This window comes from Leptonychotes weddellii, chromosome 7 (assembly GCF_054177405.1).
Source record: "Leptonychotes weddellii isolate Sample4059 chromosome 7, ASM5417740v2, whole genome shotgun sequence".
Taxonomy (NCBI): Eukaryota; Metazoa; Chordata; class Mammalia; order Carnivora; family Phocidae; genus Leptonychotes; species Leptonychotes weddellii.
In genome coordinates this window covers 58,946,251-58,970,105 of record NC_138375.1, presented here as the reverse complement: position 1 = coordinate 58,970,105, position 23,855 = coordinate 58,946,251, and the positions used below count along the sequence as shown (strand labels likewise).

The 23,855-nt window shown below is 38.6% G+C and overlaps 1 protein-coding gene across 3 annotated transcripts in view; it reads right to left on the bottom strand.

The window, feature by feature from the left end:
* The window catches only part of SIMC1 (SUMO interacting motifs containing 1), an 89,357-nt gene that overhangs the window by 44,767 nt on the left and 20,735 nt on the right, over positions 1–23,855 (bottom strand). For 2 of the 3 annotated variants that reach the window (XM_081826352.1, XM_081826351.1), the window contains exons 2-4: positions 5,898–7,382; positions 1,506–1,738; positions 702–771 (exon numbers count right to left, since the gene is read on the bottom strand). In XM_081826352.1, coding sequence (XP_081682478.1) covers positions 702–771; positions 1,506–1,738; positions 5,898–7,382 — 1,788 coding nt within the window. Of the gene's footprint in view, positions 1–701; positions 772–1,486; positions 1,739–5,897; positions 7,383–23,855 lie in introns of those variants that run through there. The other variant, XM_081826353.1, reaches the window with a different exon arrangement.

Genomic DNA, 23,855 nt, shown 5'->3' with positions numbered 1-23,855 from the left:
CTTTGGGTGAGCAGACAGAAAGTTGGCAATTTAATTTAGGGATCCCTAAAAGTCAGAATGCAAAAGACTTTTTCTGGAACACTAACTCTATACTAGGTGCCTTTGTTTATGACAGATGGTTCATTCAATGTTTTTAGACAATAAATCCTCTGACTTTTTGCCTGAAATTAGGTAGTCTGATGACCGAACTTTCTGTACTCAAGAATGGAGAGGTTGTCAGTTCTATCTACAAACTTTCAACAAATTTACAGCCTATGTCTGGCTCCAACCCTCTTATATATATTGTGTTTCTGAGTTGAAAACTCTCTGCTCTAAAGCGTAGATTTCCTTGCTCCTTGGCTGCATGTATTATAGCCTGTGGCTTTCTCTGCCTAGCCTCACCAGTAACAATCTTACATTTCCTTTAGTTCTTCTAGTTTTCATTCAGATCTATTGCCCTTCCCCTTATTTTCACTGCCATGGATTTATATCTTTCTCTGTTCATTTACTATTCTTTTTAATGGGATCTCAAGGACAGGGATAAGTGAATACACTTAATTTTGAATTGGAAGACAGCACACACCATTTCAATAGGAATTTTTTGGTGGGGGTGGGAGTATAAGGAGGGAATAAGGGCAAAGACTTTACTATCAGATTTGCTTTCACTTTTGTTTCTAATTAAAACTTGTGCAAAAGATACACCCTCATAATTGTTATGTTACCTCTTCCTCCATGACATAAGTGAGCAGCTTCCAGTCCCACTCCACTGTCTTGGCATTAGCTGGATGTAGCCTGAAAGTCAAGTGACATCAATTAGAATTCTGGGGAGTTCAATGGAAGAGGGCATGTGATATGGAAGATGACAGAAACAAGAAACCTCCTCTTATCCTCACTGCTCTTGCCCATCTTTTGACATGATACCATGTCATCTGAGGGTAGTGGAACTTTCACTATTCACTTCTCTTTTGGAAGGCATTAGTACCCCAATTTTGCCTTGAAGAAATCAATTCTTTATTACTCTAGCCCATTAGCTTTATCTACCACATTCCTAGGATGAAGTCTGTGAAGCAGTTAGCCAATCATGATAGTCTATCCTTCAGTTCACAGTGATTGGTTCAAAAATGAGCTCATGTCCTATGTTATACCAATTAAAGCCTACAAGACTCAATTTCAGAACTCTTGTGTAATTATAAAGGAAGTGGACTCTCTCATAAAAGCTGGAGGCTGAGAAGACTACTATGTAGATCCTGAAAAGAGGAGCAGAGCAGGGCTGAAAAATGGATCCTGGTAACCATTTTGAACTGAATTAAGTCTTATTCATAGGTTTCTAGTAACATGAATAATTAAATTCTCTTTTATCAGCTGTTAAAGCTAGTTTGGATTGGGTTTCCTGTCACTTGCAACCCAAATAACAGTGACATACTAATCACCCTCTCTAATGGTTAGCTGAAGCAAGCTTAGGCAAGAGAAAGCTGTGCCCTGAGTCCAGGCTCCCTAGGAGATTCACCAACATCTAAGGTTCATACTGTTGAATTTTCATGAGAAGCATATAGGCCTCCTTTAGGACATCCACGGTCTCAGAGCCACTGAGCAGGATTTTCTGGATGATGTGTGCCACAATTTCTCTGGGTGGGTAATGCTGGGGTGACACAAAGTCCATCAAAAACTGCACAGTCCCCAGGGGAAAATTTTCTTCAATGGTGTTTGTTACCATTCTTAGTCTTCGATGAGGAATGGGTTCTAATTTTTGACCCTTACTCTGTAGAGATAAAAAGAAAGCAATTAGGATAGGTTTCTACAGACATAAAAACAAGAGGTTCTGAAACAGGTTGAAGACAGCAAAATTTTCCATGCATTTGAAATATTCATAATTAAACAATAAAAGGACTGAAAAGCCTTATCTAAAAAACTTTTAAGGACATGTGAAAATATTTATATTATGTTAAAAAATAAGAATTCAAGGTTGTACATATAATATGATTGCATCTGTGCTAAAATATAGCATAGAAAAGAAAGTACAAAAGAGTCAAGAGCTAGCCTAAGTTGATTTGAGTGAAGGTGAGAAGATAGTTTAGGGGTAGTTATGATACTATATCAGATTCTGAAATAAAGAGATGAAGAAAGATGTTTTAAAATATGTTTTATTGTTGGGACGCCTGGGTGGCGCAGTCGTTAAGCGTCTGCCTTCGGATCGGGTCGTGATCCCAGGGTCCTGGAATCGAGCCCCGCATCGGGCTCCCTGCTCAGCGGGAAGCCTGCTTCTCCCTCTCCCACTCCCCCTGCTTGTGTTCCCTCTCTTGCTGTGTCTCTCTCTGTCAAATAAATAAATAAAATCTTAAAAAAAAAAAAAGAATCCCATGTAGTTGATTTACTGTCAACCGTAAATGTTAAGTTGCTTCCCCTACATCCCCTAAAAGTATGTATGTAAAAAGACTGGGAGAGAATATGTGAAAAGTGGTTTTCTATTATCTGGGTGGTGGATGGAATTATGTATGATTTTCTTCTATATGCTCTTTTGTATTTTTCCACAATAGATATATATTATTTTCATAATCAGAAGAAAAAACATTGAAGTTTTTGATATTGTAATATAACAACAAGAATAATTTTTGAACATTTACCTTATCCTCACTTTAATTCTCACAACAACCTATAAATACATACATACTATTCCTACTTTATAGATAAGGAAACGGATTTAGAGAGTAAGCATTTGGCATGTAACAAATGGCAGAAGGTGATTTCACACATGGGGTGGTATAGCCCCAGATCTACCCTCTAAATTCACACTACTTCTAAACACTAAAACCAACAATAAATATGTTTTTGTTAAAAATCCCCATTATTAAAAAATTTAAAATGTCTATGTATAAAAAGGCAACCAAGCAGGAAATACACCAAAATTATTAACAATAATAAATGCTGACTGATAGCACCATAAGTAATTTTTTTTTAAATATTTTATTTATTTATTTGACAGAGAGAGACAACAGCGAGAGAGGGAACACAAGCAGGGGGAGTGGGAGAGAGAGAAGCACTGAGCAGGGAGCCTGATGCGGGGCTTGATCCCAGGACCCTGGGATCATGACCTGAGCCGAAGGCAGATGCTTAACGACTGAGCCACCCAGGCGCCCCATATACTGTTTTAGAAGTTAGGGCAAAAACATCATAAATATGAGGTGCTCAGGACAAAGACTGTTGTGCTCTTGTCTGCTCTCAAATTGTCACTCAACCAATTCATGGAAACTTTAAGGCAGCACTTTTTTTTTTTTTTTAAGATTTTATTCATTCGTTTAAGACCGAGCAATAATAGAGAGAGAGCGCACAAGTAGGGAGAGAGGGAGAGGGAGAAGCAGACTCCCTGCTGAGCCGGGAGCCCAATGCTGCGGGGCTCGATCTCAGGACCCTGGGATCATGAGCTGACCCAAAGGCAGACGCTTAACCATCTGAGCCACCCAGAAGCCCTGAGGGGCAGCACTTTTACTCTGCCAGTACCAGGTGCTGGATTGCAGAGGCACACAAGAGATCTTCCCTAATGGAACTTACAGGGTATGTGTGTATACAAGATGGGAACCATCAGATATTAAATTATAAATTTAAAAATTCAGTGTTGTGAAGAAGTACAAAGTGCTGTTCAGTATCCCTAGTGCAATATCACTTAACAGTACCCTCTATGGTCATGGTCTCCCTACTGCCTTTCTCTGAGTCTCCCTCTTTTACTGTGTCTGCCAGTCTTTCTATTTTTCTCTCTTTCCTCCTCTCGCTCTCTCTGGATGAGACTGAGCCTGGGTGGCTCAGTCGTTAAGCATCTGCCTTAGGCTCAGGTCATGATCCCAGGGTCCTGGGATCAAGCCCCGCATCGGGCTCCCTTCTCCGCGGGAAGCCTGCTTCTCCCTTTCCTACTCCCCCTGCTTGTGTTCCCTCTCTTACCGTCTCTCTCTCTCTGTCTCTATTTAAAAAAAAAAAAAATCTGAGAATAAGTATTAAATTTAAAACATCAACCAAAGATTTGACCGCTTATTTATAACAGTAAAACAGTGATGGCTGGAATTGTCCTTTCAGAAAATCTTCTGGAGAAGTCCAGTGAGCTTTCCTTATGTCTCAAATCACCTGAGGGTAACCCCTGATCTTACTGATCAAAGACCAATACTATACCTGGCATGTAATGAAAATTAAGAGCCAGCAATGAGGACAAAATATCTTGCTTTGGTGACTATTTTACTTGTGAGACACTTTACCTATATTTGAACCTATATTATTCATTTCTTGCCTACAAATGGGGACATCTACAAATAGATAAAGTTTACAAATTCTTCTGATGCCCATCTATTTAAGGGGAACTAATACTTTTTTTTTTTAAAGATTTTATTTATTTATTTGAGAGAGAGAATGAGATAGAGAGAGAGCATGAGAGGGGCGAGGGTCAGAGGGAGAAGCAGACTCCCTGCCGAGCAGGGAGCCCGATGCGGGACTCGATCCCGGGACTCCAGGATCATGACCTGAGCCGAAGGCAGTCGCCCAACCAACTGAGCCACCCAGGTGCCCCAAGGGGAACTAATACTTAATAAAACATTTCTTTAGGCCTTGAAAGGTGGCTCTGTGCTTTATGTGTTTACTTTTAAGTCAAACAACTTTATGATATGGTCATTATGACTTATTTTAGAGCTAAACCAAGAGAGACTCAGAAGACTTAAGGCCTATGGCTGGTAAGTGGCAGCATGGGGACTGGCTAAGAAGTTCTGGGAGGAAAATGACCTAGTGAAGAAGTACTTACTAAAAGCCCAAAAGAAATCATAGAAGAGACAGAAAAGATTTACAGATGAACTCTGGATGGCCAAGGTTCTTTAAAGTAAGAAATTAAGAAGAAAAATCCCTTTTGTTTGGCCTAACTGCCGTCTTTGAACCTAAGCTGCGTTTACACAGGAAGGGAATGTGGTACCCGCATTTGCAGCTACTGGCACTTCTCTAGTTGTGCGGCACCTACAAAGCACTACAGTCTTGACCAGGGAAACACAGACTCTCTCAAGTCCCCCAAATGCTCTTCATAATGGCTGTATCACCAGGCAAACCCATAGGAAAAAAGAGAACGGGCTAGTGGTTGGAGAGAGTCATTCAGAAGGAGAAGAGATAAAACATACCAGAAGCTATAACAACAATAAAAATGAGAGAAAAAAATTCACTCTTCAAGGCCAAATCAATGTGAATGCCTGATTGCTGGATTGCTGATTGCTCCAAAAATGCACCTTTTGAATTCCTGGCCTACCTCAAGCCAGTCTTCTTAATGTTGAGAATATGGTTATGGATAATGAAAAAATAGCTTCATATTGAAGGACTCAGCCACAATTTTTTTTCCTTACATCTGCTAAGAAAAGCATTTGGTTTAGTTCCCATAACTAAAAAAGACCAATGGGAAGTAGCAGTCCCATTAAAATCTTAAAATTGAATTTCCTCCCCAAAAGCCAGAAAGTAATAATTTTGGAGGCACAGAAGTGTCCAGAGTATCACTATCTCTATGATATGGAAGGGGTAATAAGGGCATCAGGAAGGGAAAGGCATAGGAATTGAAGAGAAGTATTTGATGAAGGCCTATAATGAGCCAGACACTCTAATAGGCACTTTACATATGTTATGTCATTTAATGATCCTGTGTGGTGTGTTCTTATCTCCATTTTACATCTAGGAAAGCTAGGGCTCAGAAAGGTATAGTGACTTCTACAGTGCCAGTTGCTAACTGTGGGGGTGAAATTTGAACCCAGGTCTGACTCTACACTAGATGATTCCACAAGAGGAGGAAAGATAAAAATATCGAATTCATCCTGGACCTGTTCTCTCACGCATGGACTCCTTACAGCATAGTGACTTCACGTGAGGCCTATACAGAGGACACCTAATCTCTAGGGGAAGATATGTTAGCTCACCTCTCTTGTGTCTTTATCTGGTATTAGTGTCTGGAAGAAGAGGTGATGCACCGGAGGTCGTAAGAAGTACTTCAGTCTATGCAGGCATGGTCTGTTGTATAACCCACCTTGTGGTGTTCGTGCTTGTACCTGGGCAGACCCGGGGTTAGCAGGCTCTGACAGTGATCTCTCTTTTCTGGCTGGAGTTTCTGTGACAGAGAACCAAGGAACTTTCTCTAAGGAAGTTTCAGACTGTGGAGACTGTGGGCTGGGAGAGAATCTTGGAGAGGATGGAGCTGAGACTTCCATAGGTGTGTCACGGTTATGTACATCATTTTGGAGAGAGTAAGGCCTGTCTCGTGGTAAGTGAGGCAAGTCTCCAAGTGAGTGTGGCATGTCTCCTGGCAAGCATGGCCTGTTTCCAGGTGAACGGAACATATCTCCTGGGAAGTCTGGGACTTCTCCAGGGGAATGTGGCACACTTTCTGGTGACTGTGGTGCATCTCTTGGTGACTGTGGCATGTCTGCTGGTGACTGTGGCACGTCTGCTGGTGACTGTGGCACGTGTCGTGGTGACTGTGGCATGTCTGCTGGTGACTGTGGCACGTGTCGTGGTGACTGTGGCACATCTCCTGATGATTGAGGCATATCTTGTAAGTGTGTCACATCTTGTGGATATGATATGTTTTGAGGTGGGCCTGGTACATCTTGAGGTAGGCCCAGAGAGTCTTGAGGTGGGCACAGTGAGTCTTGAGGTGGGTTGGGTGAGTGCTGAGGTTGCCACGATGAGTCTGGAGGTGGGCTTGGCACATTCCGCTGAGGGCATGGCATTTCTCGAGGAGGGCATGGAACTTCTTGAGGCAGGGGAGGCAAAGCTTGTACTTGGCACTGCACGGTTTGTGATGGGCATGACAAGGCTCGTGGTGGGCACGAGGAGGCTCGTGGTGGACATGGTGAGGCTCGCAGTGGACACGGCATGGTTCGCAGTGGGCATGGCAAAGCTTGTGATGGGCAAGGCACATCTTGCTGTGGGCATGGTAAGGGTGCCCTCTGATTGCTGCTGCTACCATTATTGCTTGTTGGGGAGAGGGAGCGAATATCTGAAGATAGCTGTAGGCTTGCCAAGAAGCCAAGGTCACCTTTGAATGCAGTTGAGCTACAATTTGGCTCTGCTGGATAAACAGAGTCCCCGCTGATGGATGTAGGGGGTTGCGGACCTTCAAATGTGGTTTCTTCCAAAAGGTCCAAATCCACAGGATCGCTGTTAATGATTCTCCGTGCTGCAGGCCAAGAGCTTCCCCGCCCTTCTGTCACCTCTTTGCTGCAGAGGCTGGCACAAGTCTGAAGACTGGTTGGCTCTTTCTGGGAAGGAGCGACAGGTTCTAGAGTCAAGTCCAGAGTGGCAATAGGTCTATTTTCTTCCTCAGTTCTTGTCAGGTCAATCACACAGAGTCCACTGCGGTCCTTTGCCCTTGGTCTGGTTTCTCTAGTTAAGTCAATGAAGTCCTGTTAAAGGATTGTGAGAATATAAGAGGTCAAGTAGGGAGTCTGCTTTACCTAAGAAGATAGAAGATATCTAAGAAGTTTTAAGGATAATCATATTTTACCTTTTCGCTTCACTGATAATTCATACATTTTATATAACATAAGCATTAATTGATTTCCTTTGGTCAAAATTTTGCTACTGTCAATACTGTCAATTTCTATACCTTCTTAAATTATCCAAATGCCACATGCATATAACTGAGGGCATAGTGGGAAATTTTTTCTGATCCAAAGTAAACAGGGGAGTAGTAGGGAAGATTTCAACTTTAAGTCACAAGGGAAAAAGCAACCTTTGTTTCGAAAAGCAAATACACAGGATAATTTACAACAGAAACTTAAGAAGGGGATAAGGTAACATAAGAGAATCTACTATGTACTAAGAACATATTGAGTGCTTTCACTTATCCTTAATTTTCACAATATCCCTACCAGGTAGGCATTATAATCTCTATTATACAGATGGGGAAAATGGAGTTCAGAGGAATTAGGTCATTACCTAAGGATTATACAATTAAGTCACAGAGACAGACATTCAAATCCAGGTCTGTTTGCTTCTTTCTCTGTACAACTTCATTCAATATATAATCAGCTTATAGTCAGATATATAGAGTAATACAATAACAGTTATAAAACCAACAGGGTACATCTGAGCCCTAACTAGATTGATTACTGGAAAACCTATCTTTACCTCCATTCCTTGCCAAAATGATTAGGCAGTTCATAAATCCTGATGATGCCAGCCAATGGTACTATAATCAATCTCTATGCCATAAGCCTGGAAAAATATGGTACTCCCTTTCACTCTCAAAACTTCCTCAGTGTGGATGACAAATAATATCATCCTAATTACTGATCAGTCTCACTGATGAACATGAATGTAAATATCCTCTATAAAGTATTAGCAAATTGATTCCAGTATTCAAGAAAAAAAAAAAGTTCCATTTCTGATCAGAAGGGCTAGCTAGATACTCTGATTAACCAACCTAATAAAAACTAGAATTGATATATAAATGTAAAAACATGGGAGGAGATGTAACAAGAAAAAACAACCAAAAGAAAGCCAGTATAGCTATATTAATATCAGACAAAATAGATTTCAATGAAAACAGCATTACTAGAGATAAAGAGGCCACTGTACAATAAGACTTATTTCATCGAGATTTAATAATTTCAAAACTGTATGCCTAGGGGCACCTGAGTGGCCCAGTCAGTTAAGCATCTGCCTTTGGCTCAGGTCATGATCCCAGGGTCCTGGGAACGAGCATTGTGTAGGGCTCTCTGTTCAGCAGGAAACCTGCTTCTCCCTCTCCCTCTGCCTGTCACTCCCCCTGCTCGTGCTTGCTCTCTCTGTCAAATAAATAAATAAAAAATCTTTAAAACTGAATGACTAATAACATAATCTTCATAAAGCAAAAATAGATACAGGTACAAGGAGAAAAAGGAATATTCACAGTCATTATGAGAGATTTTTATATGTCTTTCTTGACTGATAGATCATGCAAACAAAAAAATTATTATGGATACAGAAGATTTGAACACATTTAACAAGCTTCATCTAAAGGACTTAGATAGAATAGCTATTCACAATTACATGAAATATTCACAAAATTTACCACAGACCAGGAGTCAAAGTACATCTTAGTCAATGTCAAAAGATTATCACTCAGACCAAAATACTATAAGTTAGGAAGCAATACAAAAAAGTAACTAGGACAAACTCCATATTGCAAATTAAGAAGTATGACCAAATAAGACATAGGTCAAAGAAGAAATCATAGAAATTAGAAAAATTTTAGAACTGAACAATAACAAAAATACTAGGTATTAAAATGTGACATGCAGCAAAATAACTGTGTAGAAAAAAATTACACTTAGACATTTAATTAGAAAAGGAAAATGGAAGAAAATTAATGTGCTAAGCACACACCTTTAGATAGTAGAAAAAGGACAGAATATGCCCAAACAAAGCAGAACAGAGGAAATAATAACAAGAGCAGAAATGAATGAAACAGAACACAGAAGTGCAACAATGTCACAGGTTTGTTCTTTTATTTTTATTTATTTATTTTAAAGATTTTATTTATTTATTTGACAGAGAGAGACACAGTGAGAGAGGGAAAACAAGCAGGGGAGTGGGAGAGGGAGAAGCAGGCTTCCCGCTGAGCAGGGAGCCCAATGCAGGGCTCAATCCCAGGACCCCGGGATCATGACCTGAGCCGAAGGCAGATGCTTAACGACTGAACCACCCAGGCGCCCTCAGGTTTGTTCTTTTAAAAGATTATTAAAATTAGGAGTGCCTGGATGGCTCAGTCGTCTGCTTTTGGCTCAGGGCATGATCCCAGGGTCCTAGAATAGAGCTCCCTGCTCAGCGGGAAGCCTGCTTCTCCCCCTCCCACTCCCCCTGCTTGTGTTCCTTCTCTCGCTGTGTCTCTTTCTGTCAAAAAATAAATAAAATCTAAAAAAATTAAAAAAATAAAAGATTATTAAAACTAGCAAACATGATAAGAAAATTAAGACAACAAAGGCACAAATAACCAATATTAAGAATGAAAAAGGGACAAAATTACAGATGTTTTTAAGATAAAAAAGATAAGAAGATGTTATGAACAATTCTATGTCAAAAAAAACTTGGGGTCTTGGATGAAATAGATAAATCCCTGGAAAAATAAAGCTTAGCCAAACTGACTCAAGAAACTGGGTGATGGGTATGTGGGGGATCATTATACAGTTTGCTCTATTTTTCATGTTTGAAATTTTCCATAATGAAAAGATATTTTTTAAGTTGACTTAAGAAGAAAGAAAAAATCAAAATAGTCCTTTAACCAATAAAGAAATGAAATCAGTAGTTGAAATTTTTTCCTTCAAAAAATTCCAGACCAAGGTGATTTTAAAAGGAGAGTTCTGCTAAAAATTCAAAGAAAAAAATGATTCTACTTTATATAAGCTATTTAAAAGAATTAAAAAATGAAGGGATACCTCCAACTCATATTATGACTTAGCATAAACTTGATCCAAAATCTGAAAGTACAAGAAGGAAATATTATGTCAATATCACTTCTGTACACAGACATAAAAGTCTTAAACAAAACACTATAAACTAAGTCCAGCACAACCAAGGTGAGTCTACCTAGGAACCACACCTAGTTTAGCATTAAAAAAAATTAATATAACTTGCCACATAAAGGAGAAAATCATATGATCATGTGAAGAGGCCAAAAAGCATTTGATAACAAATTCAACATCCAGCCTTAAAAAGAAAAAATAAATTCTTGGGGTGCCTGGGTGGCTTAGTGGGTTAAGTATCCAACTCTTGATTTTGGCTCAGGTTATGATCTCGGTCCTGAGAAAGAGCTCCCCATTGGACTCTGCAGTGGGCGTGGAGCCTGCTTAAGATTCTCTCTCTCCCTCTCCCTCTCCTCCCTCCCTCTCTAAAAAAAAATTCTCAAAATAGAAATAGAAGAAAACATCCTTAACTATTAAAAGCTATTTAAAAATCGCATACAGTAAACATTATACTGAAACATTGAAAACATTCTCTTTAAAATCAGGAGCACAACAGAGGTGCCTACTGTCACTAATTCCATTCAACACTGTACCAACGTTGTACATACAATGCAGGAAAATAAGAAAAAGATATAAGAAGTATAAAGATTAGAAAGAATAATACTTTCCTTCATGAATAATGATTATTTACATGGAAAACTCAAAAGAATCTATAGATAAATATCAGAATAAGAGCATTTATCTTGATTGTTGGATATAAAAATTACATTTTTTTATACTTCAGCAACAGTACCACCATATTGCATAATTCTCACATCACACAACTTCAGGGGAAATCATTCATATATTCTATATGAATTGTATCCTCTAGGGCAAAATTCTAGGCAATCCACATAGCAACAACACAAAAAACCTTACATACATGTATACGTATGTTTTTAAAAACTTTTTAATCTATTTTTTATTATTATTTTTTAAGATTTTACTTATTCAGGGGCACCTGGGTGGCTCAGTTGTTAAGTGTCTGCCTTCGGCTCAGGTCATGATCCCAGGGTCCTGGGATCGAGTCCCATATCGGGCTCCTTGCTCAGCGGAAGCCTGCTTCTCCCTCTCACACTCCCCCTGCTTGTGTTCCCTCTCTCGCTGTGTTTTTCTCTGTCAAATAAATAAATAAAATCTTAAAAAAAAAAAAAAGATTTTACTTATTCATTTGCCAGAGAGTGAGAGAGCAAAAGCAGGGCGAGCAGTAGAAAGAGAGGGAGAAGCAGGCTCCCCACTGAGCACGAAGCCCAATGCAGGACCCTGGGATCATGACCTGAGCTGAAGGCAGACGCTTAACCATCTGAGCCACCCAGGCGCCCCTCTATTTAAAGATTTTATTTATTTATTCATGAGAGACAGAGAGAGAGAGGGAGAGAGGCAGAGGCAGAGGGAGAAGCAGGCTCCCCGCAGAGCAGGGAGCCCGATGCGGGGCTCGATCCCAGGACCCTGGGATCATGACGTGAGCCGAAGGCAGACACTTAACCATCGGAGCCACCCAGCCATCCCGTATATTTGTTTCTTTTTTAAAGATTTATTTATTTGTTTTAGGAGAGAGAGAGCGGGAGGGAGGGGCAGAGGGAGAGAGAGTCTTAAGCAGAATCCATGCTGAGCATGGAGCCTGACATGGGACTTGATCTCATAAGAGCCGAAAATTGTTTGGGGTCCTGAGCCGAAATCAAGAGTCAGTTCTGTAACCTACTAAGCCACCCAGGTGCCCCAACATGTATACTATATATATATTTATAAATGTGTATGTATATATATGTCTGTATACACACACACACTACATATGATAATTATTTTTGTGGGTTGCCAAACATTTCCAGTTATTTCCTTAATAGTACCTGGTAGACTGTACTTCCTGAATCCTATGATTAGGTCAGGTAATGTGATTAATTCTGCCCAATAAATTATGAGTGGAAGTAACGTGTATTACTTCTGGGCTGGGCCCTTTAATTTCTGGATGCACACACTGCAAAAGCTTTCTTTTCCCTCTGATATGTCTCCTGGCCATGTTTAAGATAGTGGCAGCTCTGTCAGTCTGTGTCCCCACATGACTATGATATGCGGACATCCCTCTTCCTCTACCCAACCTGCAATGGACATGTGGTAGTGTAAATGAAAATAAACCTTGTTTGAAGCCACAGTATAACCTAGCTTATCCTGACGAACACAGTACCTGGGAATAAATTTAACAAGATATGTGCAGGACCTGTGTGAAAAAGTATTGTAGAGTGTACTGAAGAACACTAAAGTAGGCCTAAATAAATGAAAGTATATACTACTGTTTATCAATTAGAAGACTCAGTGTCATAAATATTCCAATTCTCTCCAAATTGATATATGAATTCAATACAATTTCAAAGTCTAAACAGGTTTTATTGAGGAACTTGAGAAGTTAACTCTAAAATTTGAATGGAAAAACAGAAGACCAAGAATAGCCAAGACACTTCTGAAAAAGACAGTGTGGTACTGGCACTAGACAGTCAAACAGATAATTGGCACAGAAGAGCAAGTTCACAAATAGACCCATACATATAGGAAAATTTGATTTACGTCAGAGGTGGTATTAAAGATTAGGAGGAAAAGATGGAACTCTCAATTAATGGTACTTTATCCATTTGGGGGGAAAAATGAAATCAGATCTTAACTTCATGCCAAAATCATAAATCAATTTCAGATTTATTAAAGACTTAAAATGAAAAACCCAACTAAAATTTTTTTAGAAAAAAACCTGGGAGAATATAATCTTTGTGTAAGGAAGAATTTCTTTTTCTTTTTTTTTAAAAATTTTTTTAAAAGATTTTATTTTTATTTTTCAACAGAGAGAGAGAGACAGCAAGAGAGGGAACGCAAGCAGGGGGAGTGGGAGAAGCAGGCTTCCCGCCGAGCAGGGCCCAATGTGGGACTTGATCCCAGGACCCTGGGATCATGACCTGAGCCAAAGGCAGGTGCTTAACGACTGAGCCACCCAGGCACCCAGAATTTCTTTTTTTTTTTTTTAAAGATTTTATTTATTTGAGAGAGAGAGCACACAAGCAGGGGGAAGGGACAAAGGGAGAAGGAGAAGCAGATTCCCCGGAGCCTGACGCGGGGCTGGATCCCAGGAGCCTGAGATCATGACCTGAGCGGAAGGCAGACGCTTAACCGACTAAGCCACCCAGGTGCCCCTAAAGAAGAATTTCTTAAGATACAAAGTGTAAACCATAAAAGAATATGTGACTACATTAAAATTAGGAATTTCTGTTTATGAAAAACACCATAAAGTTGTAAAACAAGCCACAAACTAGAAGGTTCTTGGTAGTCTGATTTGGGAATACTACATAGAGATGAAAATAATTAAAGCCACATGCAATAACATTGATTAATTTTATAAACACAATATTGAGGCCAAAATAAAAACAAAAGAGAATAACACACAATATGATTCTGTGATATTGTGATATACAGTAGTCCCCCCACCTTGTCTGCAGGGGATACATTACAAGACCCACAGTAAATGTCTAAAACCACAGATGGTACTGAACCCTATAAATACTGTTTTTTCTATACATACATACCTATGATAAAATTTAATTTATAAATTAGGCAAAGTAAGCGATCAACAACCATAACTAATAATAAAATGAAACAATTATAACAATATGTTAAAAGTTATGTGAATGTGGTTTCTCTCTCAAAATATCTTCTTGTACTGTACTCATCCTTCTTGTGATGGTGTGAGAGGATAAAATGCCTGTGATGAAGATGAAGTGAGGTGAATGACAGACATAGGCATTGTGATGGGAGTGTTAGGCTAACTATCAACCTTCTAATGATATGTCAGAAGGGGGTCATCTGCTTAGAAACTGCAGTTGACTCTAGGTCACTGAAACCTCGGAAACTGAAACCGCAGATTAAGAGTGGACTACTGTCTTGCTCTTCATCCTTGGCTCCAGGCAGAACTCCAATAAACCCCTATAATTTGCTGATTGATAGGGTAAGAGGAGCGTCTTTTGTTATTCATAAACCCCTTTCAACCATACCTCAGTTTGCTAATGACTTGATTGGTGACTGAAAGCCCCTATGCAGCTTCAGGATTGGGGCTAGTTGCTACAGTAACTAACCATGTGTTTAGAGGGTTAGAATTTTCAGGTCCACTCCTTCAGTCTCTGGGGAAGGGAGAGGAGATGGAGATTAAGGTAATCACCAACAGCTAATGATTTTAATCAATCTGATGCACGTCATGGAGCATTCATAAATATCCTAAACAACAGTTTGGAAAGCTTCCAGGTTGGTGAATACATCTATGTATCAGTAGGGAGGTGTACCCCAAACTCCAGGGGGACAGAAGCTCCTGCACTCAGCACCCTTCTGGACCTTGCCCTATGTATCTCTTCATCTGGCTGTTCATTTGCATCCTTTATAATAAAGTGGTAATAGTAAGTAAAGTGTTTTCCTGAGTTCTGTGAGCCGTTATTATCAAAACTTAGGAAGGGAGTTACGGGAACCCCCAATTTATAGCCAAGTTGGACAGAATGGTGGGTAACCAGGGCCCACCTACTTGCAATTGCCATCTAAAGTGGTGGGGGCAGTCATGTGGGACTGAGCCCTTAACCGGTGGTTCTGCATTAACTCCAGGTAGTATTAGAATTGAGTTAAATTGTAGGACACCCAGTTGATGTCAAGAGAGCTGGAGAATTAGGTGGTGTAAGGAAAAACTCCCCACACATTTGGTGTCAGAAGTGATGTGTACAGAGAAAGTGTTTTCATTTAGATTCCATTCACATAAAGTTCAAAAATAGGCGAAAGTAAACTGCATTGTTTAGATACACACATACAGATAGTAAAACTGTAGAGAAAAGCAAGTGATCACCATGAAAATCAGAAGTAGTTGGGAGGAGGAGGGTAGCAAGGCATGGAGGTAGAATATACATTGAACCAAGAAACATATCTAGGACTTCTATTTTTTTTTTTTTATTTTTTATTTTTTAAGATTTTATTTATTCATTTGCGAGAGAGACAATGAGAGATAGAGAGTATGAGAGGGAGGAGGGTCAGAGGGAGAAGCAGACTCCCTGCTGAGCAGGGAGCCCGATGCGGGACTCGATCCCGGGACTCCAGGATCATGACCTGAGCCGAAGGCAGTCGCTTAACCAACTGAGCCACCCAGGTGCCCCTCTAGGACTTCTATAATATTGGCAATATGACTGCATGGTATTTAACTTAGTTTGTTCTACTATATGTTTGCTTTATACATCCCCCCACCCCCTGTGTGTGTATATGTATGTGTGTGTGAGTGATATTTATCTCTATACACATATTTTAATAAAATAAAGTTAAGAGGTCTGTGTAATAAACTTACCGAGAAATTTGAAGACCTACATGAAGAAAACTTTAAAAGCCCATTTAAGTAAGGATCCCAAAAGTCTAAATACATGAAAGTACTATTCTACCATTATTGACTAGAAAGACGCAGCACTGTAGGATAGTGAACATTCTACATTAAACTCTTCATTTAAAATGCTGAGGATTGGGGCACCTGGGTGGCTCAGTCATTGGGCATCTGCCTTCGGCTCGGGTCATGATCCCAGGGTCCTGGGATCGAGCCCTGCATCGGGCTCCCTGCTCAGCCGGAGGCCTGCTTCTCCCTCTCCCACTCCCCCTGCTTGTGTTCCCTCTCTCGCTGTGTCTCTCTGTCAAATAAATAAAATCTTTAAAAATAAAATAAAATAAAATGCTGAGGATTTTTAGAAAATGTGACAAAATGACAGTAAAGTTCATTTATAATGTGTGAAATTTTGATTAACAGAATAAAAGTTTTGCTAATTAACTAGATGGAGGGAGGCCTTTCACAATATACCTGTATATCAAATCACCACAATGTATACTTTAAGTATCTTACAATTTTGTCAATTATACCTCAATAAAGCCAAAATTAAAAATAAATAACTTAAAAAAAGAAACATATGACAAAAGCCAGAAAAACTGGAAAATAAAGAGTTGGAGGGGTGCCTGGGTGGCTCAGTCAGTTGGGCGCCCAACTCTTGGTTTTGGCTCAGGTCGTGATCTCTGGGTCATGGGATTGAGCCCCGTATCAGGCTGTGTGCTCAGCAGGGAATCTGCTTGAGATTCTCTCTCTCCCTCTGTCCCTCCCCACTCCGTGCTCTCTCTCAAATAAATAAATAAATAAATAAATAAATCTTTAAAAAAACAATGAGTTGGGGACTAACACTACCTTAAAAGCATTTGAATTTCTTGGACTGGCACATATAACTTTCATATAAATTAATAAAATTTACTTTTTAGGGCAGTTTTAAGTTCACAGCAAAATTGAGATACTTCAGAACATTCCCATATACTCCTCTCCCCACATACAATCTCCCTCATTATAAGCATCCAGCACCACCACGGCACATTTGTTACAACTGATGAATCTACACTGACACACTATTATCACCCAAAGTCCATAGTTTACATTACGGTTCACTCTTGGTGTTATACATTCCCTGGGGTTTGACAAATGTGTAATGACATGGATCTACCGAATACAGAATAGTTTCACTGCCTGAAAAATCCGCTATGCTCCGCCTATTCAGCTATCCCTTCCCACTAACCTCCAACAATCACTGATCATATATTATCCCCAAAATATGATCCATATTGTTGGAATCATAGAGTATGTAATCTTTTCAGATTGGCTTCTTTCACTTAGAATAAGCATTTAAGTTTCCTCCATGTCTTTTCAAGACTTGATAGCTCATTTCTTTTTAGCAATGAATAATATTCCAATGTCTGGATGTACCACAGTTTACTTATCCATTCACTTACTGATAAACATTTTTTAGTTGCTTTCAAGTTTTGGCAATTATAAATAAAGCTGCTATAAACATCTGGGTACAGGTTTTTTGTTTCAAATGTTTTCAATTCATTTGGGTAAGTACTAAGGAGCATGATCACTGGATTGAATGGTAAGAATGTCTTTAGTGTTTTAAGAAACTGCTGAACTGTCTTCCAAAGTGACTGTACCATTTTGCATTCCCACCAGTAATTAATGAGAGTTCCTATTAGTCTACATCTTCACCAGCATTTGGTGTAATCAGTATTTTGGATTTTGGCTATTCTAAAATCCAAACGTAGTAATATCTCATTGTTGTTTTAACTTACAATCCCTAATGACATATGATGTTGAACATCTGTATACCTTCTTGGGTGAGGTGTTGTTTAGGCATTTTGTCCATTTTAAAATTGGGTTGTTCATTTTCTTATTGTTAGTTTTAAGAGTTCTTTGTATATTTTTGATAACAGTCTTTTATCATATGTGTCTCTTGCAAATATTTTCTCCCAGTCTGTGGCTTGTCTTCTCATTCTCTTGATACTGTCTTTTGCAGAGCAGAAGTTTTTAATTTTGATGAAGTCCAGTTTAGCAATTATCTATTTCATGGATCATGTCTTTGGTGTTGTATCTAAAAAGTCATTGCCCAAAGTCATGTAGTTTTCTCTACTTTATCTTCCAGGAGTTTTATAGTTTCACATTTTACATTCAGGTTTATGATCCATTTTGAGTTAATTTTTGTTAAGGGTGTAAGATCTGTGTCTAGGTTAATTTCTTTGCATGTCAATGTCCAGTTGTTCCAGCACCATTTGTTGAAAAGACTATCTTTGCTCCATTGTCAAAGATCACTTCACTATATTAATGTGAGTCTATTTCTGGGCTTTCAGTTTTGTTCCATCAACTTATTTGTTTATTCTTTCTACACTGTCTTGACCACTGTAGTTTGTATCAATTCTTGAAGTTAGGTAGTAGCAGTTCCTCTGTTCTTTTCCTTCCATATTGACTTGGCTATTTGCAGTCTTTTGCCTCTTCATATAAATTTCAATTATGTTATTAATATCTACAAAATAACTTGCTAGGATTTTGACTGAGATTATTTTGAATCTACAGATCAAGTTCATAAGAACTAACATCTTAACAATATTGAGCCTTCCTATCCACAAACATGGAATATCCCTCCATTTCTTTAGTTCTTCTTTGATGCCTTTCATCAGTTTCATAGTTTTCCACATATAGATCTTATACAAATTTTGTTAGATTTATTGTTTTTTTTTTTTTTTTTAAAGATTTTATTTATTTATTTGAGACAGAGAGAATGAGAGACAGAGAGAATGAGAGGGAGGAGGGTCAGAGGGAGAAGCAGACTCCCTGCCGAGCAGGGAGCCCGATGCGGGACTCGATCCCGGGACTCCAGGATCATGACCTGAGCCGAAGGCAGTCGCTTAACCAACTGAGCCACCCAGGCGCCCTAGATTTATTGTTTTAAAAGATTATTTATTTATTTATTTGAGACCGAGAGGGAGAGAGAGCACGAGTGGTGGCGAGGGACAGAGGGAGAGGTAGAAGCAGACTCCCTGCTGAGCAAGGAGCCTGACGTGGGGCTCGATCCCAGGACCCTGAGATCATGACCTGAGCCGAAGGCAGATGCTTAACTGAATGAGCCACCCAGTCACCACCCCTTTTGTTAGATTTACACTAAGTATTTCATTTTTTAATGTTCTCATGTAAATGGTAATATGTTTTAAATTTCAAATTCCACTTGTTCACTGTTCATAGGAAGGTGACTGGCTTTTGTAAATTGACCTTGCATTGACAATCTTGCTATTATCACTTATTAGTTGCAGGAATTTTTTTGTTGATTCTTTGGAGTTTTTTTCTACATAGATGATTATGACATCTGTGAACAAAGATGATTTTATTTATTCTTTCCTAATCTATATACCTTTTATTTCTTTCTTTCTCCTCCCCTTTCTCCTCCTCCTTCTTCTTTCTTCTTCTCCTTCTTCTTCTTCTCTTACTGCATTAGCTAGGACTTCCACTATGATATTGAAAAGCAGTGGTGAGAGGGGACCCACCTTGTTCCTAATCTTGGTGGGATGTTTCAAGTTTCTTACCATTGAGTATGACATCACCTGTAGAATTTTTATAGATTTTTTTAATCAAATTGAGGCAGTTCACCCTCTATTTGTAGTATGATGAGAGTTTTTTACCATGAATGGATGCTAATGTATGTTTGTTTATTTATTTAAAAAAATTTTAGATATATTTTTATTTTTTTGGCTTTTTCAGTTTTTATTTTAATACCAGTTAGTTAACATACAGTTATATTAGTTTCAGGTGTACAATATAGTAATTCAACAATTCCATATACACCCAGTGCTCATCACGACAAGTGCACTCCTTAATCCCCATCACCTATTTAACCCAACCCCCCACCCCCACCCCTTTGGTAACCATCAGTTTGTTCTCTATAACTACGAGTTTAAGAGTCTGTTTCTTGATTCATCTCTCTCTTTTTTCCCCCTTTGCTCATTTGTTTCTTAAATTCCACATATGAGTGAAATCATATGGTTTTTGTCTTTCTCTGAATTATTTCGCTTAACATTATACTCTCTAGCTCCATCCATATCATTGCAAAGTGAAAGATTCCATTCTTTTTTATCGATGAATAATATTCCAGTGTGTGTGTGTGTGTGTGTGTGCCACATCTTCTTTATCCATTCATCTATCGATGGACACTTGGGCTCCTTCAATAATTTGGCTATTGTAAACAATGCTGCTATAAACATCAGGGTGCATGCATGCCTTTGAATTAATGTTTCTGTATTCTTTGGGAAAATACCCAGTAGTACAATTGCTGGAGCATAGGCTAGTTCTATTTTTAACTTTCTGAGAAACCTCCATACTCTTTTCCACAATGGCTGTACCTCTTTGTATTCCCACCATCAGTGCATGAATATTCCCCTTTCTCTACAACCTTGCCAACACCTGTTCATGTTGTTGATTTTAGCTATTCTCACAGGTATAAGGTCATATCTCATTGAAGTTTTGATTTGTATTTCCCTGATAGTAAGTGATGATGAGCATCTTTTCATGTGTCTGTTGGCCATCTGGATTGTCAGCTTTGGAGAAATGTCTGTTAATGTTTTCTGCGAAGTTTTAAATTATATTATTTGGCTTTTAGGTGTTGAGTTTTAGAAGTTCTTTATATATTTTGGATACAAACTCTTTTTCAGATATATCATTTGCAAATATATTCTCCCATTCAGTAGGTTACCTTTTAGTTTTGGTGATTGTTTTCTTTGCTGTGCAAAAGTTTTTATTTTGATGTAGTCCCAGTGTTTTTGCTTTTGTTTCCCTTGCCTCAGGAGACATATCTAGAAAAAGTTGCTATAGCCAATGTCAAAGTTGCTATTGCCTGTGTTCTCTTCTAGGATTTTTATGATTTCAGGTCTCACATTTAGGTCCTCAATCCATTTTGAGTTTATTTTTGTGTATGGTATAAGAAAGTGGTCCAATTTCTTTCTTTTGCATGTTGCTGTTCAGTTTTCCCAACACCACTTGTTGAAGAGACTTTTTCCCATTGCATATTCTTTCCTGCTTTGTCAAAGATTAATTGACCATATCATGATCTCAGGCTCCTGGGACTGAGCCCCACATTGGGCTCCTGACTCAGCAGGGAGTCTGCTGGACATTCTCTCTCCCTCTGCCCCTTCCCATGCTTGCATGCATGTGCGCTCTCTCTAAAATAAATAAATAAATCTTTAAAAAAAAGATTGACCATATAGTTGTGGATTTATTTCCGGGTTTTCTATTTTGTTCCATTGATCAATGTGTCTATTTTCCTGCCAGTACCACACTGTTTAGATTACTAGAGCTTTTTAATATAACTTGGAGTCTGGAATTGTTATGCCTCCAACTTTGCTTTTCTTTCCTAAGATTTCTCTGGCTATTCAGGGTTTTTGGTGGTTCCATACAATTTTTAGAATTGTTCCCGTTCTGTGTAAAAAGCTGTTAGCATTTTGATAGGGACTGCATTAAATGTGTAGACTGCTTTGGGTAGTATAGACATTTTAACAATATTTGTTCTTCCAATCCATGAGCATGGACTGTCTTTCCATTTCTCTGTTTCACCTTCAATTTTTTTTCATTAGTATTTTATAGTTTCTAGAGTAGAGAGGTCTTTCACCTCTTTGGTTAGGTTTATTCCTAGGTATCTTATTGTTTTTGGTGCAATTGTAAATGGGATTGTTTTTTTTTTTTTCTTTCTTTTACGTGGGGCTTGAACTCATGACTGCAATGTCAAGACTGGCATGGTTTCCCAAATGAGCCAGCCAGGCACCCCATAAATGGGACTATTTTCTTAATTTTTCCTCCTGCTGCTCCATTTTTGGTATATAGACACACAACAGATTTCTGTACATGAATTTTGTATCCTGCAACTTTACTGAATTTATCAGTTCTAGCAGTTTTTTTGGTGGAGTTTTTTGGGTTTTCTATATATAGTATAATGTCATCTGCAAATAGTGAAAATTTTACTTCTTCCTTACTGATTTGGATGCATTTCCTTCCTCCCTCCCACCTCTCTTTCTCCCCTCTCCTTCCTTTCTTTCTTTCTTTTTTCCTTTCCCCTTCCCTTCCCTTCCCTTCCTCTCCCCTCCCTTCCCTTTCCTCCTTCCCCCCTCCCTCCCTCCCTTTCCCTTTCCTTTTGTCTGTCTGTCTGATTGTGGTTAGGACTTTCAGTACTATGATGAATAAAAGTGGTGAGAGTGGACATCCTTTTCTTGTTCCTTACCTTAGGGGAAAGGCTCTCAGTTTTCTCCCATTAAGGATGATGTTAGCTGTGGGTTTTTCATACATGGCCTTATTATGTTGAGGGTTTTTATCACGAATGGATGCTGTACTTTGTCAAATGCTTTTTCTGTGTTTATTGAAATGATCATATGGTTCTTATCCTTCTCCTCCTGATGTGATGTATCATGTTGATTTGCAAATTTTGAACCACCTTGCAACCCAGGAATTAATCCCACTTGACTGTGGTGAAATGATTTTTTTACTGTATTGTTGAATTCAGTTTGCTAGTATTTTGTGGAGGATTTTTGCATCTATGTTCATCAGGGGTACTGGACTGTAGTTCTCTTTTTTAGTGGTGTCTTCATCTGGTTTTGGTATCAGGGTAATGCTAACCTCATAGGATGAATTTGGGTTTTCCATCCTTTTCTGTTCATTGGAATAATTTGAGAAGAATAGGTATTAACTTGTCTTTAAATGTTTGGTAGATTTGGCCTGTGAAGCCATCTGGTCCTGAACTTTTGTTTGTTGGGAGTTTTTTGATTACTGATTCAATTTCTTTGCTGGTTATCAAGTCTGTTCAAATTTTCTATTTCTTTCTACTTCAGTTTTTGTAGGTTATATGTTTCTAGGAATTTATCCATTTCTTCTAGGTTGTCTAATTTGTTGGCATATAGTTTTTCATAATATTCTCTTGTAATTCTGTGGTATTGGTTGTTACTGCTCTCTGATTTGTGATTTTGTTTGAGTCATTTCTCTTCTTTTCTTGATAAGCTGGCACTAGAGGTTTATCAATTTTACTGATTTTTTTTCAAAGAACCAGCTACTGGTTTCATTGATCTATTCTACTGGTTGTGTTTTATTTTGTTTATTTTAGTTTCTGTATCACTAATTTCTGCTCTAACCTTTATTATTTCTTTCCTTCTGCTGGTTTTGGATTTTGTTTGTTCTTTTTCTAGCTCCTATAGATATAAAGTTGGTTATTTTTTTCTTGCTTCTTGATGTAGTCCTGTATTGCTATAAACTTCCCTCTTAGAACCACTTTTGCTGCATCCCAAAGGTTTTGGACCACTGTGTTTTCACTTTCATTTGTTTCCATATATTTTTTATTTCTCCTTTGATTTCCTGGTTGACCCATTCATTGTTTAGTAGCATGTTATCTAACCTCCATGTATTCGTGGCCTTTCCAGATTTTTTTCTTGTGGTTGACTCCTAGTTTCATACTGTTGTGGTGAGAAAAGATGCATAGTATAACTTCAATCTTCTTGAATTTGTTGAGGTTTGTTTTGTGGGCTAATATGTGATCTATTCTGGAGAATGTTCTGTGTGCACTTGAAAAGAATGTGTATTCTGCTGTTTTAGGATGGAATGTTCTGAATATACCTGTTAAATCCATCTGTTCCGGTATGTCATTCAAAGCCATTGTTTCCTTGTTGATTTTCTGTCTAGATGATCTGCCCAATGATCTAAGTGGGGTGTTAAGGTCCCCTACTATTATTGTATTATTATTGACTAGTTCCTTTATGTTTGTTGTTAACTGTTTTATGTATTTGGCTGCTCCTATGTTGGGTGAGTTACGTCATTTTTTACAGAAATGTTCATTTTTACTGCTTTTGTGTTTTTACACTGTCACTTTTGGTTCCTCCTTTCTACTCAAAGAGTCTCCTTTAATATTTCTTGCAGGGCTGGCTTAGTGGTAATGAACTCCTTTAGTTTTTATTTGTCTGGGAAATGATCTATCTCTCCTTCTATTCTGATTGATAGCCTTTCTGGATAGAGTATTC